The 18,138-nt window shown below is 58.8% G+C and overlaps 2 protein-coding genes across 2 annotated transcripts; one reads left to right on the top strand and one right to left on the bottom strand.

The window, feature by feature from the left end:
* Positions 1-184: 184 nt before the first annotated feature.
* Positions 185-9,749, bottom strand: ENTPD8 (ectonucleoside triphosphate diphosphohydrolase 8). The gene is made up of 10 exons (XM_075772110.1): positions 9,585-9,749; positions 6,674-6,805; positions 6,142-6,259; positions 4,958-5,108; positions 4,252-4,411; positions 3,491-3,721; positions 2,116-2,379; positions 1,602-1,712; positions 1,324-1,458; positions 185-673 (listed from the first exon to the last, which is right to left on the bottom strand). The coding sequence occupies exons 2-10, from the start codon at positions 6,791-6,793 to the stop codon at positions 482-484; spliced, it is 1,482 nt and encodes a 493-aa protein (XP_075628225.1). The 5' UTR covers positions 6,794-6,805; positions 9,585-9,749; the 3' UTR covers positions 185-481.
* Positions 9,750-10,809: 1,060 nt separating this feature from the next.
* Positions 10,810-17,388, top strand: LOC104634553 (ectonucleoside triphosphate diphosphohydrolase 8). The gene is made up of 10 exons (XM_075772315.1): positions 10,810-10,929; positions 11,092-11,213; positions 11,901-12,018; positions 12,640-12,790; positions 13,337-13,496; positions 13,625-13,855; positions 14,860-15,123; positions 15,513-15,623; positions 15,917-16,054; positions 16,445-17,388. The coding sequence occupies exons 2-10, from the start codon at positions 11,109-11,111 to the stop codon at positions 16,652-16,654; spliced, it is 1,488 nt and encodes a 495-aa protein (XP_075628430.1). The 5' UTR covers positions 10,810-10,929; positions 11,092-11,108; the 3' UTR covers positions 16,655-17,388.
* Positions 17,389-18,138: the final 750 nt, after the last annotated feature.

Below are 18,138 nucleotides of genomic sequence, written 5' to 3'. Positions count from 1 at the left end.
ACACACTACAAAAATCCTGCACATCTTGCACAGGGCAAGATACAGATAAGGTCACCCCTCTCCTCAGAGTTTAGGTGGCCACCACTGCTCTCCATCACCGGTTGCTTCCCACGGCTGGCGGGAGAGCAGCCCAGCAAGACCAGAAGTGCCAAGGAGACACCGCTGGGCTGGTTAGTGACCTTGGTAGTTGAAAAACAAAAAGGTTTTTATTTCTAGTTTGAATTTATCTGGCTTCATCTAGCCACCAAGTCTCAGTCAGCTTTGTCAGCCAGATTAAATTTTTTGCTGGAGTCAGGAGTCTTTTCCTCTTGGAGGTACTCGGAGACCTCAAGACACCTTTGTCATCTTTGATGTCTTTACAGAGATGACCCAATTAGACCTCCTGAGTAATGGAGGTGGGTATAATGCCCGCATTCTTCTCCCCCTTCCACCTTCTTTTGCATCACTTCCCTGCCTGGTTCAGTGGGCAGGATGCTGGGAGCTACTCGGTTTTCCAGGAACACTGGAGGAAAATGGCCACCAGACCTGCCACTATGGCCAGCACAATGAAGGAGACAGCACCTGCCCACAGACTGGGCTGGTGCCCCTTGACGGGTTCCAGAGCCTCTGTGGGGATCATGTTGGTGAAGTTCAGCATGAAGCCCAGCGTCCATCCGATGTCTGTGTTTGCTGCCTGAGGTGAGAGAGCAGAGGACATCATCCGAAAGTCCCTCTCCCAGGCACCGGTAGCTTCGGTGCAAGGGACTGAGGGGCACCTCTGCCATGAGCTGCCCCAGCTGTGGTTTCACACCTGGACCTGGCTGTGGTGAACCTGATCTCACCAGCACCAGTTCCAAAGAGAGCTTTCCTCTCCCCCTTCCCAAAGACTAAAGAGCAGCTGAACACAGATGACTGCTCTGGTCCAGATGTGCCTCTGTGACCTGCACAGGATTTTGGATCCAAGCTTTCATCCTGCCCCATGATCCTTCAAATTTGGTCATATTCTGGTTCAAATGGGTCATGGGGCCACCGTCACCTCTCTGATGCTCCAGTCAATTCTGCCCAACATCAGAGACCAAAGTGGCCAAATCCTGCTCTGCACTTCTCTGACCCCTTTAAAATTAGCTCACATTCACACCAGAGTAAGTGAGGAACAAGCTGGTGTCAGAGCTTTGGGGGCAGGTGAGAAGAGTGAAGCTGTGCTGGGATCACTGTGTGGCAGGCATGAGGCAGGGACGTAGTTCTGGTGCAGGGGATTCCAGGGACGTCGCTCCTGAACGTGTCCTTGGGCCAGGGACAGGATGCAGCCGCAGCTGCCCTCCCACTGCCCCGCGGGGTGTTTACCTGCCGGCTGAAGTGGATGCTGCTCCATGTGTGCTCATTGAACTTGTAGCCATTGAGCAGCAGCGTCAAGATGTAAATCGCCTTGGAGCAGTACGTGTGTAGGAAGCCCTTCTGCTGTGGGAAGGTCTCCACCAGCTGTGGGGCACCAGGGACATGGTGCAATGTGGAACGAAACAGATGCTCAGAAACCCTCCCTGGCCCAGGGAACAGCAGGGCATCTGCTTCCTGGGCAGAGATTTGGGACGGGACAAGCACATTGCCCTTCACAGGGCTCTCACCTCTGCCCAGTTCTTCTTACAGAAGGTCTGGACCGTGGAGTTGACGTCATTTAGAGACTGCTGGCTGGTCAGGTTCAGGAAGTGGAAGGTGTAGTAGAACCCAGCGAAGGCCTGGGGGATAAGGGAAAGATGGTAAAAACTACATCTTCCTCACTCAAAAAAAGACCCAAGAGCCCCTCTTGCCTGGGGACAGAGTCCCATGTAATTCACAGGGTTCTGCATCCAGCACCCCCTTGGTGGTCTACAGAAAGTCTTGGAGCTGGTGAAGCCCTGGGGCTGCTGCTTGCACTCTGAGCTAGCTCAGACTTGCTCCTTGGGACAAGATCCTCCTGTTTCCCTCAGGGAGGGCTGGGACATCGCAGGAGGCAGAAGCCACCTCCCAGCATAGGAGATGTTTGCAGATGGGACCAGCTCTGAGGTCTCCTCTCTCCCCACCCCTTCCCACAGCCAGCGGCAGGGGAGACTCCCACCCTCCATCCTCCCCCCACCAGCCACGGGGACGGAGGCTCCTTACGAAGAACTGTCCCCGCACAGGCGGCTGATAAACCCCGTTGAACCCACACGTCCTGTTGGCCCCGCAGGTGAAGTTGAAGAGTTTCTGGACGGCGGCGCTGCACGCTGCTGGGTCCCCCGTCCCCGTCACAGTGATGTTCTGTGCAGGGCTGGGTGTGCTCGGCGCACGGACACAGGGACTGTCATAGAGGTCTGTGGTGGTGACAGTCTCCTGGTATCCCTTGGGGTAGCAGGGGTGCGATACCTGCTGGGGAGACGGGCTGCCCTGGAGAGAGTGGGAGCCATTAGTGGGGCTTGGTGTGGGATGCCAGTGGGACCCTACCCCACAGCCCATCCTGTGCTTAGACATTCCCAGAAAGCAGGATCTAGATCCTAGGAGGATTTGAGGAGAAGCAGGATCCATCCTTTGCATGACTACCTGCCCATGGCTTTTGCTGGTCCTGCTGTCAGCCCCACCACTGAGCTGTGCTGGGGTGGCCATGCCACTGCCAGCCTGTGCCTCCCTGCAGGGACGGCAACCTGCTCCCGAGGGCAGCACACGCTCTCTGCCTGCATGGAGAGCTTGTTGCTCTTAGCATTCGCTCTGTCCCCACCGCATCTTGCAGGCCCCAGCCCAGAAAGGACCAGAGGTGCATCCCCCCTGCATGCTCCCCGAGCATCTCTGTCTCCCACAGTGCTGGGCTGTGCGCTCCGTCCGAGGTGAGACGGGAGGACACTGGTTAGTGGTGGAGCCTTGTGCAGGAGATGTGTTGGGAATCCTCCCTCTGGGCAGAAATTGAGGAAGGGTGAGTTAATTTAATCCCCATTAACAGCTCTCTACCATCTCTGCACTGAGCTGTGTGGAGCCTCAGTCCTCTGCCACACCTGCTCTCTTATTTAGGGGTATAAAGACTGGAGACTTGATAATCCCAGCCAGGAGGTGCCAGATCATGTCCCTGGGTGACTGGACTCCCTGTCCTCTCCTAACTGGATGTTGCATTTATTGTTCAGTGGAGGCTTGGTGGCCTTTTAAATCACTTCATTTCAATGAAGCTGATACCTGGAAACCACCCAGCCAAGGAAACACTTTGTGCCATGTCTGAGGGGACAGCAAAGAACCTAAGGATAGAGCTGGGCTTAGGAAATGACAAAAAAATGCCATTACATGTCAACATCTGGGGAGAAGGGAGCCCTGGCAGGGAACCACCACCACCTTCCACCCAAATGAGAGAAGTTTTCGGTTCAGTAGCCAAAATCTACGTCTCAGGTTTTTGAATTTGTGAAAATTCCCAATTCCCTAATTCTTTTTCCACAGGCATGCCCAAAATTTTGGGAAGACATTTCTCACGGCAATGGGAAATGGTTAAGTAGATTCTGGTGACCAGTGGGTGCAGTACCTGGTGGAGAGCTGCCATCAGCATCTTCAACGCCTGCGTCTGCCCATAGCAGAGGTAGCTGTGGGTGTAGAGCAAGTAGTTGGTGCCGTACAGCCTGAAGAAGATGGAGGTGTTCTTGTCCTCAATGGTCACTCCAGGCTGGAAGGTTATTTGTGTTGAGGCACCTCCAAGGTCCAGAGCTCCCAGAACCTCGGTGTCCTGTGGATGTTCCCATTTCTCTGCAAAGGAAAACTGGCCCCATAAGACAACAGGTGTTAGTCTGAACTGGAGGGAGTCACAGTCCCTGTCCCTTCCCTCAAGGTTTTGTGGGCTCAGAAGCCCCCAAGGGACCTTCCATGTCCTGTCTCCCTCTTTAACCCCTTGCTGCCCATGTCCTCCTTGACCCACATAGACCTCCATGTAGCACTGAGGTCTGGCTTCTTGGCTGCTGCACATTAGCTTCAATCCAGGGACTTTGTGGAGGGAAAATGTGACACATTAATCTGAGGTCTGATATTGCTGCATCCCTGTGAAACCAAAATTGACTTGTACGTAAGTCAAGCACAGGGCTCAGCTGAGCTGGACACAAAGACCCTTGATTCTGTTAATCATATCAGTGGAGTGGAGTGTGCAGTTCATGACAACAGGCTACATTTACTGGCAAGACTAGTGCCCTAAACCTACATATTTCTGTCCTCTGCAAATCAAGAAACCTGGATGTAGCTAGGATAGGGATGAACAGACTGCTCACCCCTCTTCTGCCCGCCTCCCCCAGCCCGCACCTTCACGAGGGTCTCCAGCAGGTAGTTGACGGTGATCCAGCCAAAGGAGCCCTCCTCATTTCCCGTGAGGATCCGAGCTCCGCGGAAGTCCACAGGGTACTCGCCAACGGCCTTGGCCACCTCGGCAAAGACCTGCTCGGCCTTGGTGCTGTTCTGCTCCCTGCCGAGGGAAGAAGACAAGTACCGTGCGGTGGAGGCGGCAGTGGCTGGGGAGCTTTTGGCGCAGGGCTGACAGCAAGAGGCTGCCGTCTCCTGCAAGGAGCAGGACTGCTCAGGGACGGGGCGCATCCCCCTCCATCGCTGCCCTGCCCGGGGCCAGCTCTCCTGCAAGCTGCCAGATCCTTCAACCGCTGCGTTGGGAGTCTCCCCACAAATGCTGCCTGCGGGCTCTGCCTGAGCGTGCGGGGAGGTCAGCGCAATCTGGCACAGGAGGTTGACCCCCCTCTGGGGCTGCTGCCTGGCTGCTGCTGGAGGGGGCTGGGGGTTTCCCCGCGGGCACGGCGAGCCGCTCGCTTGGGCGCCCTGGCAGACCACAGACATGGGTGCTCTGCCCATCACCATGGCCTGCCCGGGCAGCAGCAGCCCCCTGTGCCCCGCAGTCCCCTGTGCCCCGCAGGCCCCGTCCCAGCCCCCTGCGCTGGCTACGATGCAGAACCGTGTGGTGGGGAAGGGGTGGGAGATGGTCGGCTCCGGGCAGTGCTGGTACCTCAGCAGCCGCATGCCCGCTGTGGCCCCCAGGTAGGTGGGGGTCTGCCGCTGCTGCTCTGCTGGGACGATCTTCATGGCCTTGTCCAGGCAGGGCTTCAGGCTGGCTCCAGCCCCAGCTGGGTCATCTGCGTAGCTGGAGATGCCGGGTCCTGCAAGAGGGCACCCTGTGATGGGGCACGCTCAGAGCCACCCGGGAGGAAAAGGCAGCAGGGGACACATCCGCACCGAAAGCCCCCAGGGGTTTTTCTCCACATGCCCCGGCTTGCGCTGCCCTTACCATGGGTGTCCGTGGCAGGGCAGTGATCAGAGCTGGCCTGCCTGGAGGCAGCACATGTGCCGCGGCCACGGCACACGGCGGGAGCAGGCAGTGAGCATCCCCCCTGGATGGAGGGGAAGGGTTGTGGTGTGCGTCTTGTAATGCTGAGCACATGCTTCATCCCAGGGAGGCCGAGCTGCCCAAAGGACTCGGTCAACAGACAGAGTAGTTCCTTATTTCCCTGGAGAAGGGGCAGGCTCTCTTTTGTCCTGCTTGAAAGGGTGTGCAGAGGCGATAAGCACAGGCAGAGGTGGCCTCTGCACAGCTTGTTTGAGTTCCTATTTTTACAGGCTGGCACCAGATCTGAGCACCCAGCGTGGTCCTGCGGTGGGTAGGGACAGGCTCTAGCGTGAAACTATCACTATTTACCTTCCCCCAAGCTTTGCACACCATTATTGCCATTAGCCTAAGCACCCTCTCTCTTACACTTTGCCCTCTGCCAGACCTTTGCAGTTAACCAGTAACTGCCACTCCAGCAGCACCGAGCCTGGACATGAGGTTGAGGTGAGCTCTGAGCCCTCACTCCCTGCCCAGGCACCTCTGCCCTGGCCTGGTGGCCTTTGCCAGTCCCAGCCCAGCTCCATGTTCCATTTAGCTGACCCCACCTCCCCTCGCTAGCCTGGTCCTTTCTTCCAGGGAGACCGGCCCTTGTGCCAAAGCCTGACAACACCTTTGCAACAGGAAAAAATGCCCCTTTGGGTATTTATAAATGCCCAATAAATAATTGTCCTTTGGGGCATTTACCATTTACCACGCCTGGCATGAACCAGCCAACTTGCCTTGGCAAGCCCTGGGCCAGCCAGCCCTGGTGTCCCCCAGCTGAGCAGGGGCAGGGGAGAGGGACGGGCACATCCCGGCACACTCACCGGACACGGAGCAGACCTCCACCTGGGAGACGATGCCGGTGCCATTCTCCTTGTCCGCAGGCCATCGGTAGATGTAGAGAGCCGTGTGCGTGGAGCCAGCGTCGAACACCAGACCATACTGGGGAGGCAGAGGGGACACGGGGTGTCAGGGGGTGCAGACCAGCTTCACCCCCACAGAGGGAGGGGAACTCCAGGAGAGCCAGCAGAGCTCCTGGTGGGCAGGAGAACCTCGACTGGTCAAATGAAGAGCGTCACCAGAGCCAGGAAAGCCCCTTGACATTGCAGTCACCAGCTGTATCAGGGACAAGGCTCCATCACAAGCCCTTTGAGCTGGCAATGCTCTGCGATGAAAAGGCTGTATGTGCTGTAGGGCCAGTCACAGCGACTACACTCTGCCAGAGCCACCTGGCATAACAGCCTGCATGGGAGTTTGTCCCCTTCTTGGTAACAAACAGCACAGCCTGCCTGAAACATGGGGAAAATCCTACACTCAAGCAAGCGCGGGCAGCTGCGCTCCTCCCAAGGACCCTACCTTGATGCTGGGAGGCAGAAACACATCCTTCACATTCACGACGCTCAGAATAAGGGCAATGATGCTGAAGACACAGGTGGCTGCCAGGAGACCTGCAATGGCCTTGGCTTTGTAGCCCATTCCTCCTCCAACCTGTAAGAACAGTCCCAACACTCAGCTCACACCTCTGCATTGGCAAAGCCAGATTTGAAATGCAAATCTCATGGATGGATATGGGACCTGTCAAGATGGGATATTCCCCTTTCCTAACAAGGGCTTGAAGCCATTCTGGGGTGCATGGCTGCTTTTATGGGAGGCTCTTGGCAGTCTTGGGGCAGGGACACACTCTTCTCCTTCTGAGCATTCCCTCCCTGGGAGATTTTCAGCATGGCTTTTTCAGCCCTGCCTTCTCAACTACAGCCCTTCAGGCCCCTCTCTGCGTGCAGCCAGGATCGCATCCCTCTGCCCTGCTCAAACTACCAGCTGAGTGGGGGTCAGCATCTCCCTTCCAGCAGCATCACCGGGGGAAGCATGGCAGTCGCTAGCAGGAGTCCCAGACTGGCAGCAGGACCATGCCCTGGCAGGTTCCCAGTGCGGCCATCCCTGCCGTGGCCCAGAGCCACATCTCTCTGCCACCCACATGCTGCCATCGTACCCTGCACCCTCGCAAAACCTATCCCACAAGGCTTGGGACCATCAGGTCACATCTGTTGCCCAGACTGTCCCTGAGAGGACAGATCTCTGCTCCAGGCAGGGGAACAGCATCTCCAGCCACATGTCTCCTCCCTGGTCCAGCTCTCCTCGGCTCTTGGTGATGCCACAGCAGGTAAGCAGACATGCAGGGACAGTGTCCCTTCCCGCAGATCATCCCCAAGTCTCTCCTGCAGCCCCAGGGGCAGGCAGAAGGGCAGAGGCAGAAAGCTCTGGGCACACACAGCCCCAGCCAAGCTGGCATGCCGACAGCGATAACGTTGCACGGTCAGGCAATGCCAGCAGGGTGTGGAGGAGCCCTTGGGGAACGATGCAGGTCCTGTACCTCCCACTCATTCGGCTGGAGCTCAGCTCCCGGAATAATCATCCCTGAGGCATCCCTGTAAGGAATTGCGGCAGAGAAGCAAAGCCAAAGGGTCTGGTTCTCTGCAACGGCCTCAGCACACAGCAGCTGACACGTCCACATGCCTAGCACCCCACAGCTGGTCCAGATGTGCTTTTCTAAACGCACAGCTCTCCCTCCTCCTCCTGCACTGCCCTGCTCCGTGCCACCGGCCGCACAGGCAGCGTGCCTGCAGGGAGCCGGGCTGACCTCCATCCACAGCGTCAAGTTGCAAGCCAGACTCCAGCTGAGCGGTGGATGTCCTGAGCCCTGGACACAGCCTAGAGAAGCGGTTTAACCCAGCCAGTGCTTTGGGGTGGGAACTGGGGGCTGTCTTTTGGCTACACAATTCGCTTCTCCTGCGAATGCATAAAAACACAGAGAAATTCTCTCGCCCTTTCGCCAGGTCGGGTCAGTGGCTTGAATAGGAGAGGAAAGACCTTTGGCAAGATCAAAGGAGATGCGGATTCCTATTTCAGAGTCAGCATCTCTGGTGATGAACAAGGATGACCAATATCTCCTGCGTGACAGGAGATACGTAATGATGGATAGCAGCTGTTCTTCTGGCCCACGTCATGGGACATGGGACTACAGGAAACCCTTATCAGACCTTATCCTGTAGCCAGGAGCCCTCCCTCGTATGGTGGCTATGGTCAGAAGAGATCATACAGTATCAGCTGATGAATCCCTGTATTGTCACACCTCCAGTCTTATCAGCCCTGCCTGAGTTTGCTCAGATATAACCGTGGTGTTGGGATGTGCTTCCCCTGCTTTGGGTAACACAGCAGTGGCAAAAGTCCCCAGCCCAGCCCACATCCTGGAAAATTCTGTTCCAGGCACCATGCGATGGAACAATACAAAATGGTGATAAATTGCATGCAGGAACAGATGGGAAATCAGCTCCTCCTGCTCTGGTAGGGACTAATTTCCATTTTCATTGGGCAGGAGGCAACGCAAAGCCAGCGAGGCCTGAAAAGGAGAGCGGGGCATGGGGAGGGAGCCCAGCAGGCGGAAAAGAAGCCGAGAGGTGTGGGAGAAGCTTATCAATCTGTCCAGCCTTTCAGTGACACCTTGGGACTGGCCAGCACTGATACCTGCTGCCGCATGTGCAGCTTCAGTTGAGCAGCAGGGATGGGAAGGTGGTGGTGATGCCTCCAGAGTTAAAGAGGCACGTTGCTGCACAGCACTGTGAGGAGCAATGTCTGGCTATGTCATCGTGTGGAAAGTTCACAGCTGTGCACAGCGCTTGGGCCGTAGCTGCACTGTTTGTGTACGACTGGGCACAACAAAGTGCTCTACAAACACCAGCGGGATGTCCCTCACCTCACCTTGCTGTGTCCCTTGTGGGGAGGGACAGAGGGGGGCTCAACATTCAGGAGGAAAGGCTCAAAGGCACTGCTGGATCTAAACTGTGTGTTGCTCAGGAAAACGCAAAGCTGACTTCGCCACCGAGCACATTTGGGATTTGAAAGTCAAAACGGCTCTTGAGATTGTAAGAAAGAGGGTGAACGTTCATGTCGGGAGCATCTTTGCTAGGCAGAGCGGTCCCCTGCCTCCCATCCCTGAGCGCTGGGGCTCCGCAGTGCCCTCCATGCCCCGTCCACGTCCCCTCCGTTCCCCTCTGCCCCTCGCACCGTGGGCACCGGCCCTCTCCCACCTGCCCCCCCCCCCCCCCCCCCCCAGCCCACGGACCGTGTTTATCCATCCCCAGCACCGGGCTCCGCTGCTGGCCGGGGCGCTCCGGGCTCAGAGCCCTCCCTCACCCACCCCCCCTCCCCTCCGCCCCTCCGAGCTCCGCTGCACCGAGGGGCACCGGGCCCCCGCCCCGCCCGCGCTCACCCGCGCTGCTCCCGGCTGCTGCTCCCGGCGCCGCCGCGCTCGGCCCCGTGTCAGCGCGTACCTGAGCGCGGAGCCCCGCTCCTGGGACAAAGGCTGCCCCGAGTGCCCGGTACGGCCCTCCCCTTGGCCCCAGACCAGCAACCTGCCCAGGAGAGCGCTCGTCCAGGAGTCAGCGGGGCTGAGGCTGGAGAGCCGGGGTGGAAGTAGCGCCTGGCGTTAACCATTTCGCTGCTGGGGGAGCGGGTCTGCCTGGGAACCCTCCACCCACGGGGGTGCATTGGGTGCCTGCACTGCCTGGCGGGGGCTCGGGGGGGGGGGGGGCAGCGTCCCCCGAAGCTCACGACAAGCCCAGCCAGCACCTCTGCCTCTCGGGGAGCCTGAGAGCTGGCTGGCCCCGGGATGAAGGCAGTGACTGAGGTCTGGGAGCCCCACGGACATCCCTGCCCCAGACCTGCTGCATAAACACGCTGCAAGGTGCTGCATGGGCCAAGCCCGCACCCCTGCTGTCACCTGGCCCTGCCGTGCCCCACACTGCCCCACTGCAGGCAGAGCCAGGCTGGCAGAGGGGCCCAGGACAGAAGCAGGAGGGACCTGGCAGGTGGATACCTGTCCTCATGGCGGGGGACCAATCTCTGTGGCCAGGAACTCATCCCCACAGCTGGGGAGCCATCTATCTCCACGTCCCCTCGGTCAGGGACCTGATCCCACAGCCAGGGACCCATCCTCACAGCCAGGGATCCACCTGTCCCCATGTCCAGGGTCCCATCTGTCCCCAGAGCCAGCGACCTGTCCCCACAGCCAGGGACCCATCCCCATGGCCAGCGACTCAACTGTCCCCACGGCCAGGGACCTGTGGCCATGTCCAGCGTCCCATTCCCCCGGGGCGGTGCAGGCAGAGGTGCAGGCAGGCCGGGTGCTGCCCTGGTGCAGGCAGTGGCTGCCACCGAGCGTCCCCGCCCCCCGGTTCGCTCCCGCCCCGGGCTGGCCGGGGGAACAACCCGGACATCCGAGACAGCACAGGCATCACTTTCGCTTTGCATCGCTCCGCGGGGCTGGGTGCAGGCAGGGCAGGGCAGGCAGGGCAGGCAGGGCCGGCAGGGCTGCCCTGAGGCCGTGCCTGGGGGGATAGGCAGAGGGAGCACTGGGTTCTGCCCGGCTCGGGGCAGCTGCAGCCGAGGAAGGAGGGGGGCTCCTGGCACAGAGTACGGTGGGGGGCCAGCCGAGACTGCGGCCACCCCATCCCCGAGGGCCGGACGCTTTCCTGGGACGGGAGCTGCCGGTGGGCCAGGGCCCGGGTTCAGCCCGCTCGTCCTGGGGCATTGCTCTGCTGCTGGCCGAGGGGCAGGTTCATGGTCTCCACGCCCGGCTGCTCCGTGTCCTAGGGGGACATTTAGGGAAAGTGTGGTCCCCGAGCTGCTGGGAGAAGGGGACCCCGGGAGGAGCTGGAGAGACGGGGCAGGAGTGGGTGGGTTGGGGCTGCCTTTGCAAAGACCATCCCTCCCCACAGCCCCCGGCCTGCTCAGGATGGTGGGCAGAAGCTTGGCGGCTGTGCTGGCAGTGCTGGGGGTGGCCATCTTCCTCCTGGTCCTGACCCCAGTGAAAGATGTTGCCCTTCCAACAAGGAACAAAGTAGGTGCCCGGTGGGACCTGGGAGAGCCTGGGAATGACCACCAGCCCCTTTCCACCTCTCATCCTTCCATTACCCTGCCTTCCTCTCTGCTTGTGAGTCTTTCCATAACCAGCACAGCTTTTCAGGGCTTAACCTAATTAAGGTAGCACTGGGCAGATCATCCACCCCCCACACCCCCCCAAACCATGGTCCTGGCTCCTTGTTAAGGACAGGAGAGAGAAGAGCAGCCCTTCTCCTGGGGCTGCTCCATTTTCCACCCCAGACACTTTCTCTTCTCCATTTTCAGCCATCCACAGCACGTGATGGGTTTACATGTTTCTCTCCTGTTGCTTTCTGCTGGCTTTTGCAGACTTAAAAAATAGTCAGGGTTTGTGAGCCTTGCCACTCCTGAAGGTCCGGAGCAGCTTTGGCAGCCTGAGCCCTTTGGGACATGCCTGGATGTCTCCCTACCCTGCAAATCGCCCTGGCTCACCTGCACATCTTCCCTTTCTGAGCTGTAATTCCCTTGAATGGCTAAATCAGAGGGAGTAGAGGTGGAGTGGGGCTGGTAAAGGGAGGTTGGACGTGCAAACCTGTCCTGCTCTCACTGACACATGGGAGGCGAGAGCAGAAGCTCTCAGAACCCTCCCAGACACTTGGTGCAGCCCCAAGCATGCTGTGACCCCGTGTCCCCTCTGTCTCCCCAGTACGGTTTGGTGTTCGACGCTGGCTCCACGCACACGGCTCTCTACATCTACCGATGGCCTGTGGACAAGGAGAACGGCACCGGCATCGTCTCCCAGGTGGAGGTCTGCTCCGTGTCCGGTGAGTGTGCTGGGATGTGCCCGTCCCTCTCCTGCAGCCTCCTGGGTTGCCGTACCAGACTCTCACAGCATCATCAGTGATCTGAATCTTTGAGCCTGGGGACAGTTTGCACCTTAGGGAGCCCTACGGTAATGGGGGGAAATCCAGCGATGGGTAAGGAATTTGGCCCACAGTTAGCATGAATCCTGGAGCCAGCCCTGTTTTGCTGGTGGTTGTGCATCAACTTGCAGCTTGGGATGCTGGATGTGCAGAGTTTGCTCCTTCTCCCATGCAACCACTTCCTTGGCTCTTCTTCCCACAGCATCTCTTTACAGCTTCTTTCATAACGTGTGGCTTCAGGTTCCCACGGGGTCTCCTAAAACCTGTGCAGAAGTCCCTAAACATTACTGGGTTTCTGCTGGTTTTTTGTATGTGATTTCTAACTGCTCTTTGCACCAGAAGTTTTCTTTTTGGTATCTGTACAGCACCAAAGACAGTTTTGGGCTGTGACTAGGACATCTGGGTATTGCCAAGGAGATCCAGAGAGCTCCCTGGGCCAGGGGAATGGGTGGACATGTCCCCTGCTGCCTTTTCCTCCTGGGTGGCTCTAAGCGTGCCCCATCACAGGGTGCCCTCTTGCAGGACCCGGCATCTCCAGCTACGCAGATGACCCAGCTGGGGCTGGAGCCAGCCTGAAGCCCTGCCTGGACAAGGCCATGAAGATCGTCCCAGCAGAGCAGCAGCGGCAGACCCCCACCTACCTGGGGGCCACAGCGGGCATGCGGCTGCTGAGGTACCAGCACTGCCCGGAGCCGACCATCTCCCACCCCTTCCCCACCACACGGTTCTGCATCGTAGCCAGCGCAGGGGGCTGGGACGGGGCCTGGGGGGCACGGGGGGCTGCGGGGCACAGGGGGCTGCTGCTGCCCGGGCAGGCCATGGTGATGGGCAGAGCACCCATGTCTGTGGTCTGCCAGGGCGCCCAAGCGAGCGGCTCGCCGTGCCCGCAGGGAAACCCCCAGCCCCCTCCAGCAGCAGCCGGGCAGCAGCCCCAGAGGGGGGTCAACCTCCTGTGCCAGATTGCGCTGACCTCCCCGCACGCTCAGGCAGAGCCCGCAGGCAGCATTTGTGGGGAGACTCCCAACGCAGCGGTTGAAGGATCTGGCAGCTTGCAGGAGAGCTGGCCCCGGGCAGGGCAGCGATGGAGGGGGATGCGCCCCGTCCCTGAGCAGTCCTGCTCCTTGCAGGAGACGGCAGCCTCTTGCTGTCAGCCCTGCGCCAAAAGCTCCCCAGCCACTGCCGCCTCCACCGCACGGTACTTGTCTTCTTCCCTCGGCAGGGAGCAGAACAGCACCAAGGCCGAGCAGGTCTTTGCCGAGGTGGCCAAGGCCGTTGGCGAGTACCCTGTGGACTTCCGCGGAGCTCGGATCCTCACGGGAAATGAGGAGGGCTCCTTTGGCTGGATCACCGTCAACTACCTGCTGGAGACCCTCGTGAAGGTGTGGGCTGGGGGAGGCGGGCAGAGGGGGTCCCACTTCCCTGCTGAGCTGTGGTTTAGGCTGGGAAGGCAATATCCCCCTGATTGCCATGAGCTGGGTCCCCGTGGGTAACTCCTGGTGCTGGGCAGTGCTCTGTTACAGGTGAGCGGACCCACCCACCAGCAGAGGATGTGGTTGGAGCTCTGGACCTTGGTGGGGCTTCAACCCAGATCACGTTCCTTCCTGCGATCACCATAGATGACAGCACCACAAGAGCCCTCCTCAGGCTGTATGGGACCAACTACTCCATTTACACCCACAGCTACCTCTGCTATGGGCAAAAGCAAGCCCTGAAGATGCTGATGGCATCCTTACACCAGGTAACCGCCTCCAGCCTTGTGCTTCTGCACCGCAGCCTGAGCCCCTGTCTGACTGAGCTGGGCAGGCAGCACCCTGTGATGGCTGTGGGATGGCTGCTGGGCTCGGTGCCCTTGTGCAAATCCCGGTGAGGATGGTGGGTACGACAGGGCCACCATGGCAGGAGCTATCCCAGGGGTGTCCCAACAGAATGGCAGGATTGAGCCAAGATGGAGATGGACATCCCAAAGCAGGATGCGCTGCTGGGATGGTGGGTGCCTGGGACCCCTGTCCCGGGGCCATCTTGCCCACCAGATCTCCATCCCATTCCTGATGGAGGGGCTGTGCCTGTTACTGGAGGCTGGAAGGACCCAACTGTGGAGGAGGGAATATGCTGGGTGCTGGGAGGTTGGGGGAGACCCAGCAAGATTCTTTTAGCACCAGTCTGGTAACCAAGAAGTTGGTTTTATGGGAAGAAGCCTGCACAGGCTGGTCTTCAGCAGCAGACACTAGGCATGGGAGAGTGAAGGGAGGTGTCGCTGGTGCACGGGGGGACCCTCATGTCCATAGCTTGGCTGTGGGGTGAGGGCTCAGCGCTGGCTTGTGCTGGTTGGCAGGGGCAAAACACCACATCCAGAGTGTAAAGCACCACATCCAGAGAGAGGTCGGTGTCCGTTCTGGTTGTGCTTAAATGGCTTCTCAGCCTTGGCTCTCCCCTGAGTCTGGTGACCCTACAAATGAAGAGTGGGGACAAAATGGGTCCATGCTCAGCACAGGGTGCAAAGCCCCAAGGCCTTGGGCATGCGGCTGTCACTGTAGCTGATCCCTGACCAGTGTGGTTGTGCTATGCTTGTCCCTACAATTCTGTGCACGCACCCCATGGACAAGACCCCATGGGTGGTGCGGCCAGCATGCAACTGTCCTGCATCTGGGTGTGGGAAAAGGTGTTGTATCTGTGGGCTGTTTCTGTCCTTTCCATCCTCACCCTCAGGGCCAGGGCGATGCTAATGGCTCCCACTCTCTCCAGGGCAGCCCGTCTCCCCAGCAGGTATCGCACCCCTGCTACCCCAAGGGATACCAGGAGACCGTCACCACCACAGACCTCTATGACAGTCCCTGTGTCCGTGCGCCGAGCACACCCAGCCCTGCACAGAACATCACTGTGACGGGGACGGGGGACCCAGCAGCGTGCAGCGCCGCCATCCAGAAACTCTTCAACTTCACCTGCGGGGCCAACAGGACGTGCGGGTTCAACGGGGTTTATCAGCCGCCCGTGCGGGGACAGTTCTTCGTAAGGAGCCTCCGTCCCCGTGGCTGGTGGGGGGGGTGTGGGGTTTGGGGCACCAGAGGTTGGCCAAGACCCCGGGGAAGCTGCTGTAGGAGAAAAGTCTGAATAGTGCCAGCCCTGAAAACTGGGATGTGACCGACGCATGGAGATGTGCAGGGCACTCACCAGCTTGCCAGGCAGACCCTGACCTCTGCTGTCACAGCACCAGTCTCTTTCGGAGGGGGGAGCAGTGCCAGGGGTCCCTCCCCACGGGTTGGCAGGCATCACCCTGGGGTGCTGATCGGAGAGGTGACCTTAGGGACCCTTGCAGAGCAGCCAGAGGGAGGGGCAGGGAGGTGGCAGGGTCCTGGGCGCTTCACTAACCTGCTGCCTTTGGTCTTAAACACCCACAGGCCTTTTCAGGGCTTTATTACAACCTTCACTTTCTGAACGTGACTGGAGGGCAGTCCCTGAGCTCAGCCAATGCCACCATCTGGCAATTCTGCACCAGCAGCTGGGAGAAGGTGAGATCCTGCCTAGGAGATGCCAGCCCCTGCCTGCGTTTCACCTGGGCGCTGGGCAGCCTGAGGGCTCATCCGCAGCCCGTCTTCTGCTGTGCAGATGGCAGCTGGAGGTTGCTGGGAGGAGCATGAAGATCTCTGTGCAGAGAGAGATATGAGAGAGCAGCCTGCAGCCTCCCGGGTGCTCCTTGCTCCCCAAGCCCAGGCACTCTCAGGTCTTTGCTCCCAGCTGTGCTGTGGGTGCACCGAGCACTGCTCCGTGCTGGCATCCCCCCCTTGCTCCTCTACCTCTGCAGGTGCAGAAGGACTTCCCCACCATGAACAGGACCCACCTCCGTGATGCCTGTGCAGCCAACTCCTACTCCCTCACCCTTCTCCTGCGAGGCTACAAATTCAACCACAAGACGTGGCTCAACATCCACTTTGTCCGGCAGGTAGGAAAGCACCTGGCAGATGCAAGCTTCCATGCTTTGGGCCGTGAAATGGTTCACACCCACTCTGCCCCTTCCCCTGCCCTGCCAGGGTGGGGGATCAGGAGATATGGGGGCAGCACGGTCCTCTGCCCGTGCCCTGGGCAGTGAGAAGGACCAATTAAGCAGCTCACGAGTTACACTCACAGGCACCTGCTGGGACATCTGCCTTGGGCCACTGATGCTCTCCCCCCACTTATCTCACTAACAGGGTACCTGCAGCCCAAGATGTGCACAGATACGGTGACTGTGGAGCAGGACCTGGGGGTGCATCAGCAAATGTGTCCTCTAGCTCTCTGTCTTGCATGGTACTTTGCAGCCCTTCACATCCCTCTTTCTCCTCTGTGTGCACAGGTGACCAATGTAGACGCGGGTTGGACTCTGGGCTACATGCTCAATCTCACCAACATGATTCCCTCAGAGAGTCCCCAGAGAGTCGTAGGGCTCCAGAGAAGCAACTGGATAGCAGCCACAGTTTTACTGGCCATCATGCTCATCCTCATCTTCTGCCTGCTCACAGTCATATGCTTCCAGAAAAAACACTCTGGCTATGAGAATCTCTAGCAGCACTGGCTCCAGAAGCTGCCGAAGCCACTTAGTCCTGCTGCCATGCTTGTGCGAGGAGCTGCAGACTGGGGAATCACTTCCATGTGTCCAGGAGCTGTGAACTTGTGATGTGGGGCACCTGTGTCCTGGCCTGGTGAGCTGGAACCAGCACAGGCTTTAAACAAATCCTCCCTGTAGCTGTGTGCGGTCTGGTTTTCCTTTCCCCTCACTGCTGGTTGGAGATGCTGTAGGAGGGAGGGCATGGACATGTGGGGCAGGGGCTCACTGCTGAGGGCATGGGGCTCACAGTGATGTGGGGTGACTGGAGATGGTGGGACCAGTGGGTCAGGGAAGAGAGAAGGGGGGTCTGACAGCAATTGGTTACAGCCTGCAGCAGACACCCCATGTGGGGCAGATGTGTCCTGCCCCATCCCAGGGCAAGAGCCTGCATTGCCCATGGCCACTAAGAGCGTGGTCAAACCCTGGAAGAGGCTTCCTGGAGAGGTGGTCGATGCCCCACGCCTATAAGGATTTAAGAGGCATTTGGGCAATTCCCCTAATAACATGCTTTAACTTTTGGTCAGCCCTGAAGTGGTGAGGCAATTGGACTGGATGGTCATTGTAGGTCCCTTCCAACTGAAAATATCCCATCCCATCCCATCCTATCCCATCCTATCCTATCCCATCCAATCCCATCCTATCCTATCCCATCCTATCCTATCCCATCCCATCCCATCCCATCCCATCCCATCCCATCCTAGCCTAGTCTAGCCTAGCGTAGCCTAGCCTAGCCTATCCCATCCTATCCTGTCCCATCCTATCCTATCCTATCCTATCCTCTCCCACCCATCCTATCCCATCCTATCCATCCTATCCTATCCTATCCCATCCTATCCCACCCCATCCTATCCCGTCCTATCCCATGCCAGACAGAGGGGCAGTGGCAGCAGGGCTATGGGGGAAGCTGGCCTGGTAGATGGGACTTGGGCTCTGTCCAGGAGTGGGAAGCCCTGTGAGGTGGGGGATGGCAGCAGGCCCCTGCTCTCCTGCACTAGCTTCCACTCTGGTCTGGCTTCATGCCGTGTCAGTGCCAGGCAGACATCTCGCCTTCCCTTTCCAGCACACAGGGCAATTTGGGAATGCTGCTGGGACATGTCAGGGGCAGCTCCTGGGGCCCCCCTTACAGTTTTGGGGAGTCCCACTGGCAGCCAGTGAAATGGTGAGGTGAGACACCCAGCTCTCAGAAGGAAAAGGCCTGTCCTCGTGCCCTGCTGGCTCCTCTCCGAGGTCTGGCAGATGCTGTGAGGTCTCCAGAGGCATCTCCGGTAGCACTGAGTGATGTTGACTCTCCCCTGAATTTCCATCATCATCAACCAGCCCTTACCTGGGAGACAGAAACAGTGAAATCATAACTGTTTAGGAACAACCATTTGCTGCCTTTTACACTGTTTATTTGGATGATGAGAGCTTCAAGACGCCTGCCTTTCTGCAGAGACACCAAA

The sequence above is a fragment of the Balearica regulorum genome, chromosome 20 (assembly GCF_011004875.1).
Source record: "Balearica regulorum gibbericeps isolate bBalReg1 chromosome 20, bBalReg1.pri, whole genome shotgun sequence".
Lineage (NCBI taxonomy): Eukaryota > Metazoa > Chordata > Aves > Gruiformes > Gruidae > Balearica > Balearica regulorum.
This window is presented reverse-complemented; position numbering and strand designations above follow the sequence as displayed.

Excerpts from the sequence above, each read along its gene's own strand:
- LOC104634553 (XM_075772315.1), top strand. The coding sequence starts at position 11,109 with ATGGTGGGCAGAAGCTTGGCGGCTGTGCTGGCAGTGCTGGGGGTGGCC. Across the intron at positions 12,019-12,639 it reads GGAGGTCTGCTCCGTGTCCG|GACCCGGCATCTCCAGCTAC; the intron begins GTGAGTGTGCTG and ends GCCCTCTTGCAG. Across the intron at positions 15,124-15,512 it reads CCGTGCGGGGACAGTTCTTC|GCCTTTTCAGGGCTTTATTA; the intron begins GTAAGGAGCCTC and ends AAACACCCACAG.
- ENTPD8 (XM_075772110.1), bottom strand. The coding sequence starts at position 6,793 with ATGGGCTACAAAGCCAAGGCCATTGCAGGTCTCCTGGCAGCCACCTGT. Across the intron at positions 2,380-3,490 it reads TGATGGCAGCTCTCCACCAG|GGCAGCCCGTCTCCCCAGCA; the intron begins GTACTGCACCCA and ends CACTCTCTCCAG. Across the intron at positions 674-1,323 it reads GCATCCACTTCAGCCGGCAG|GCAGCAAACACAGACATCGG; the intron begins GTAAACACCCCG and ends CTCTCACCTCAG.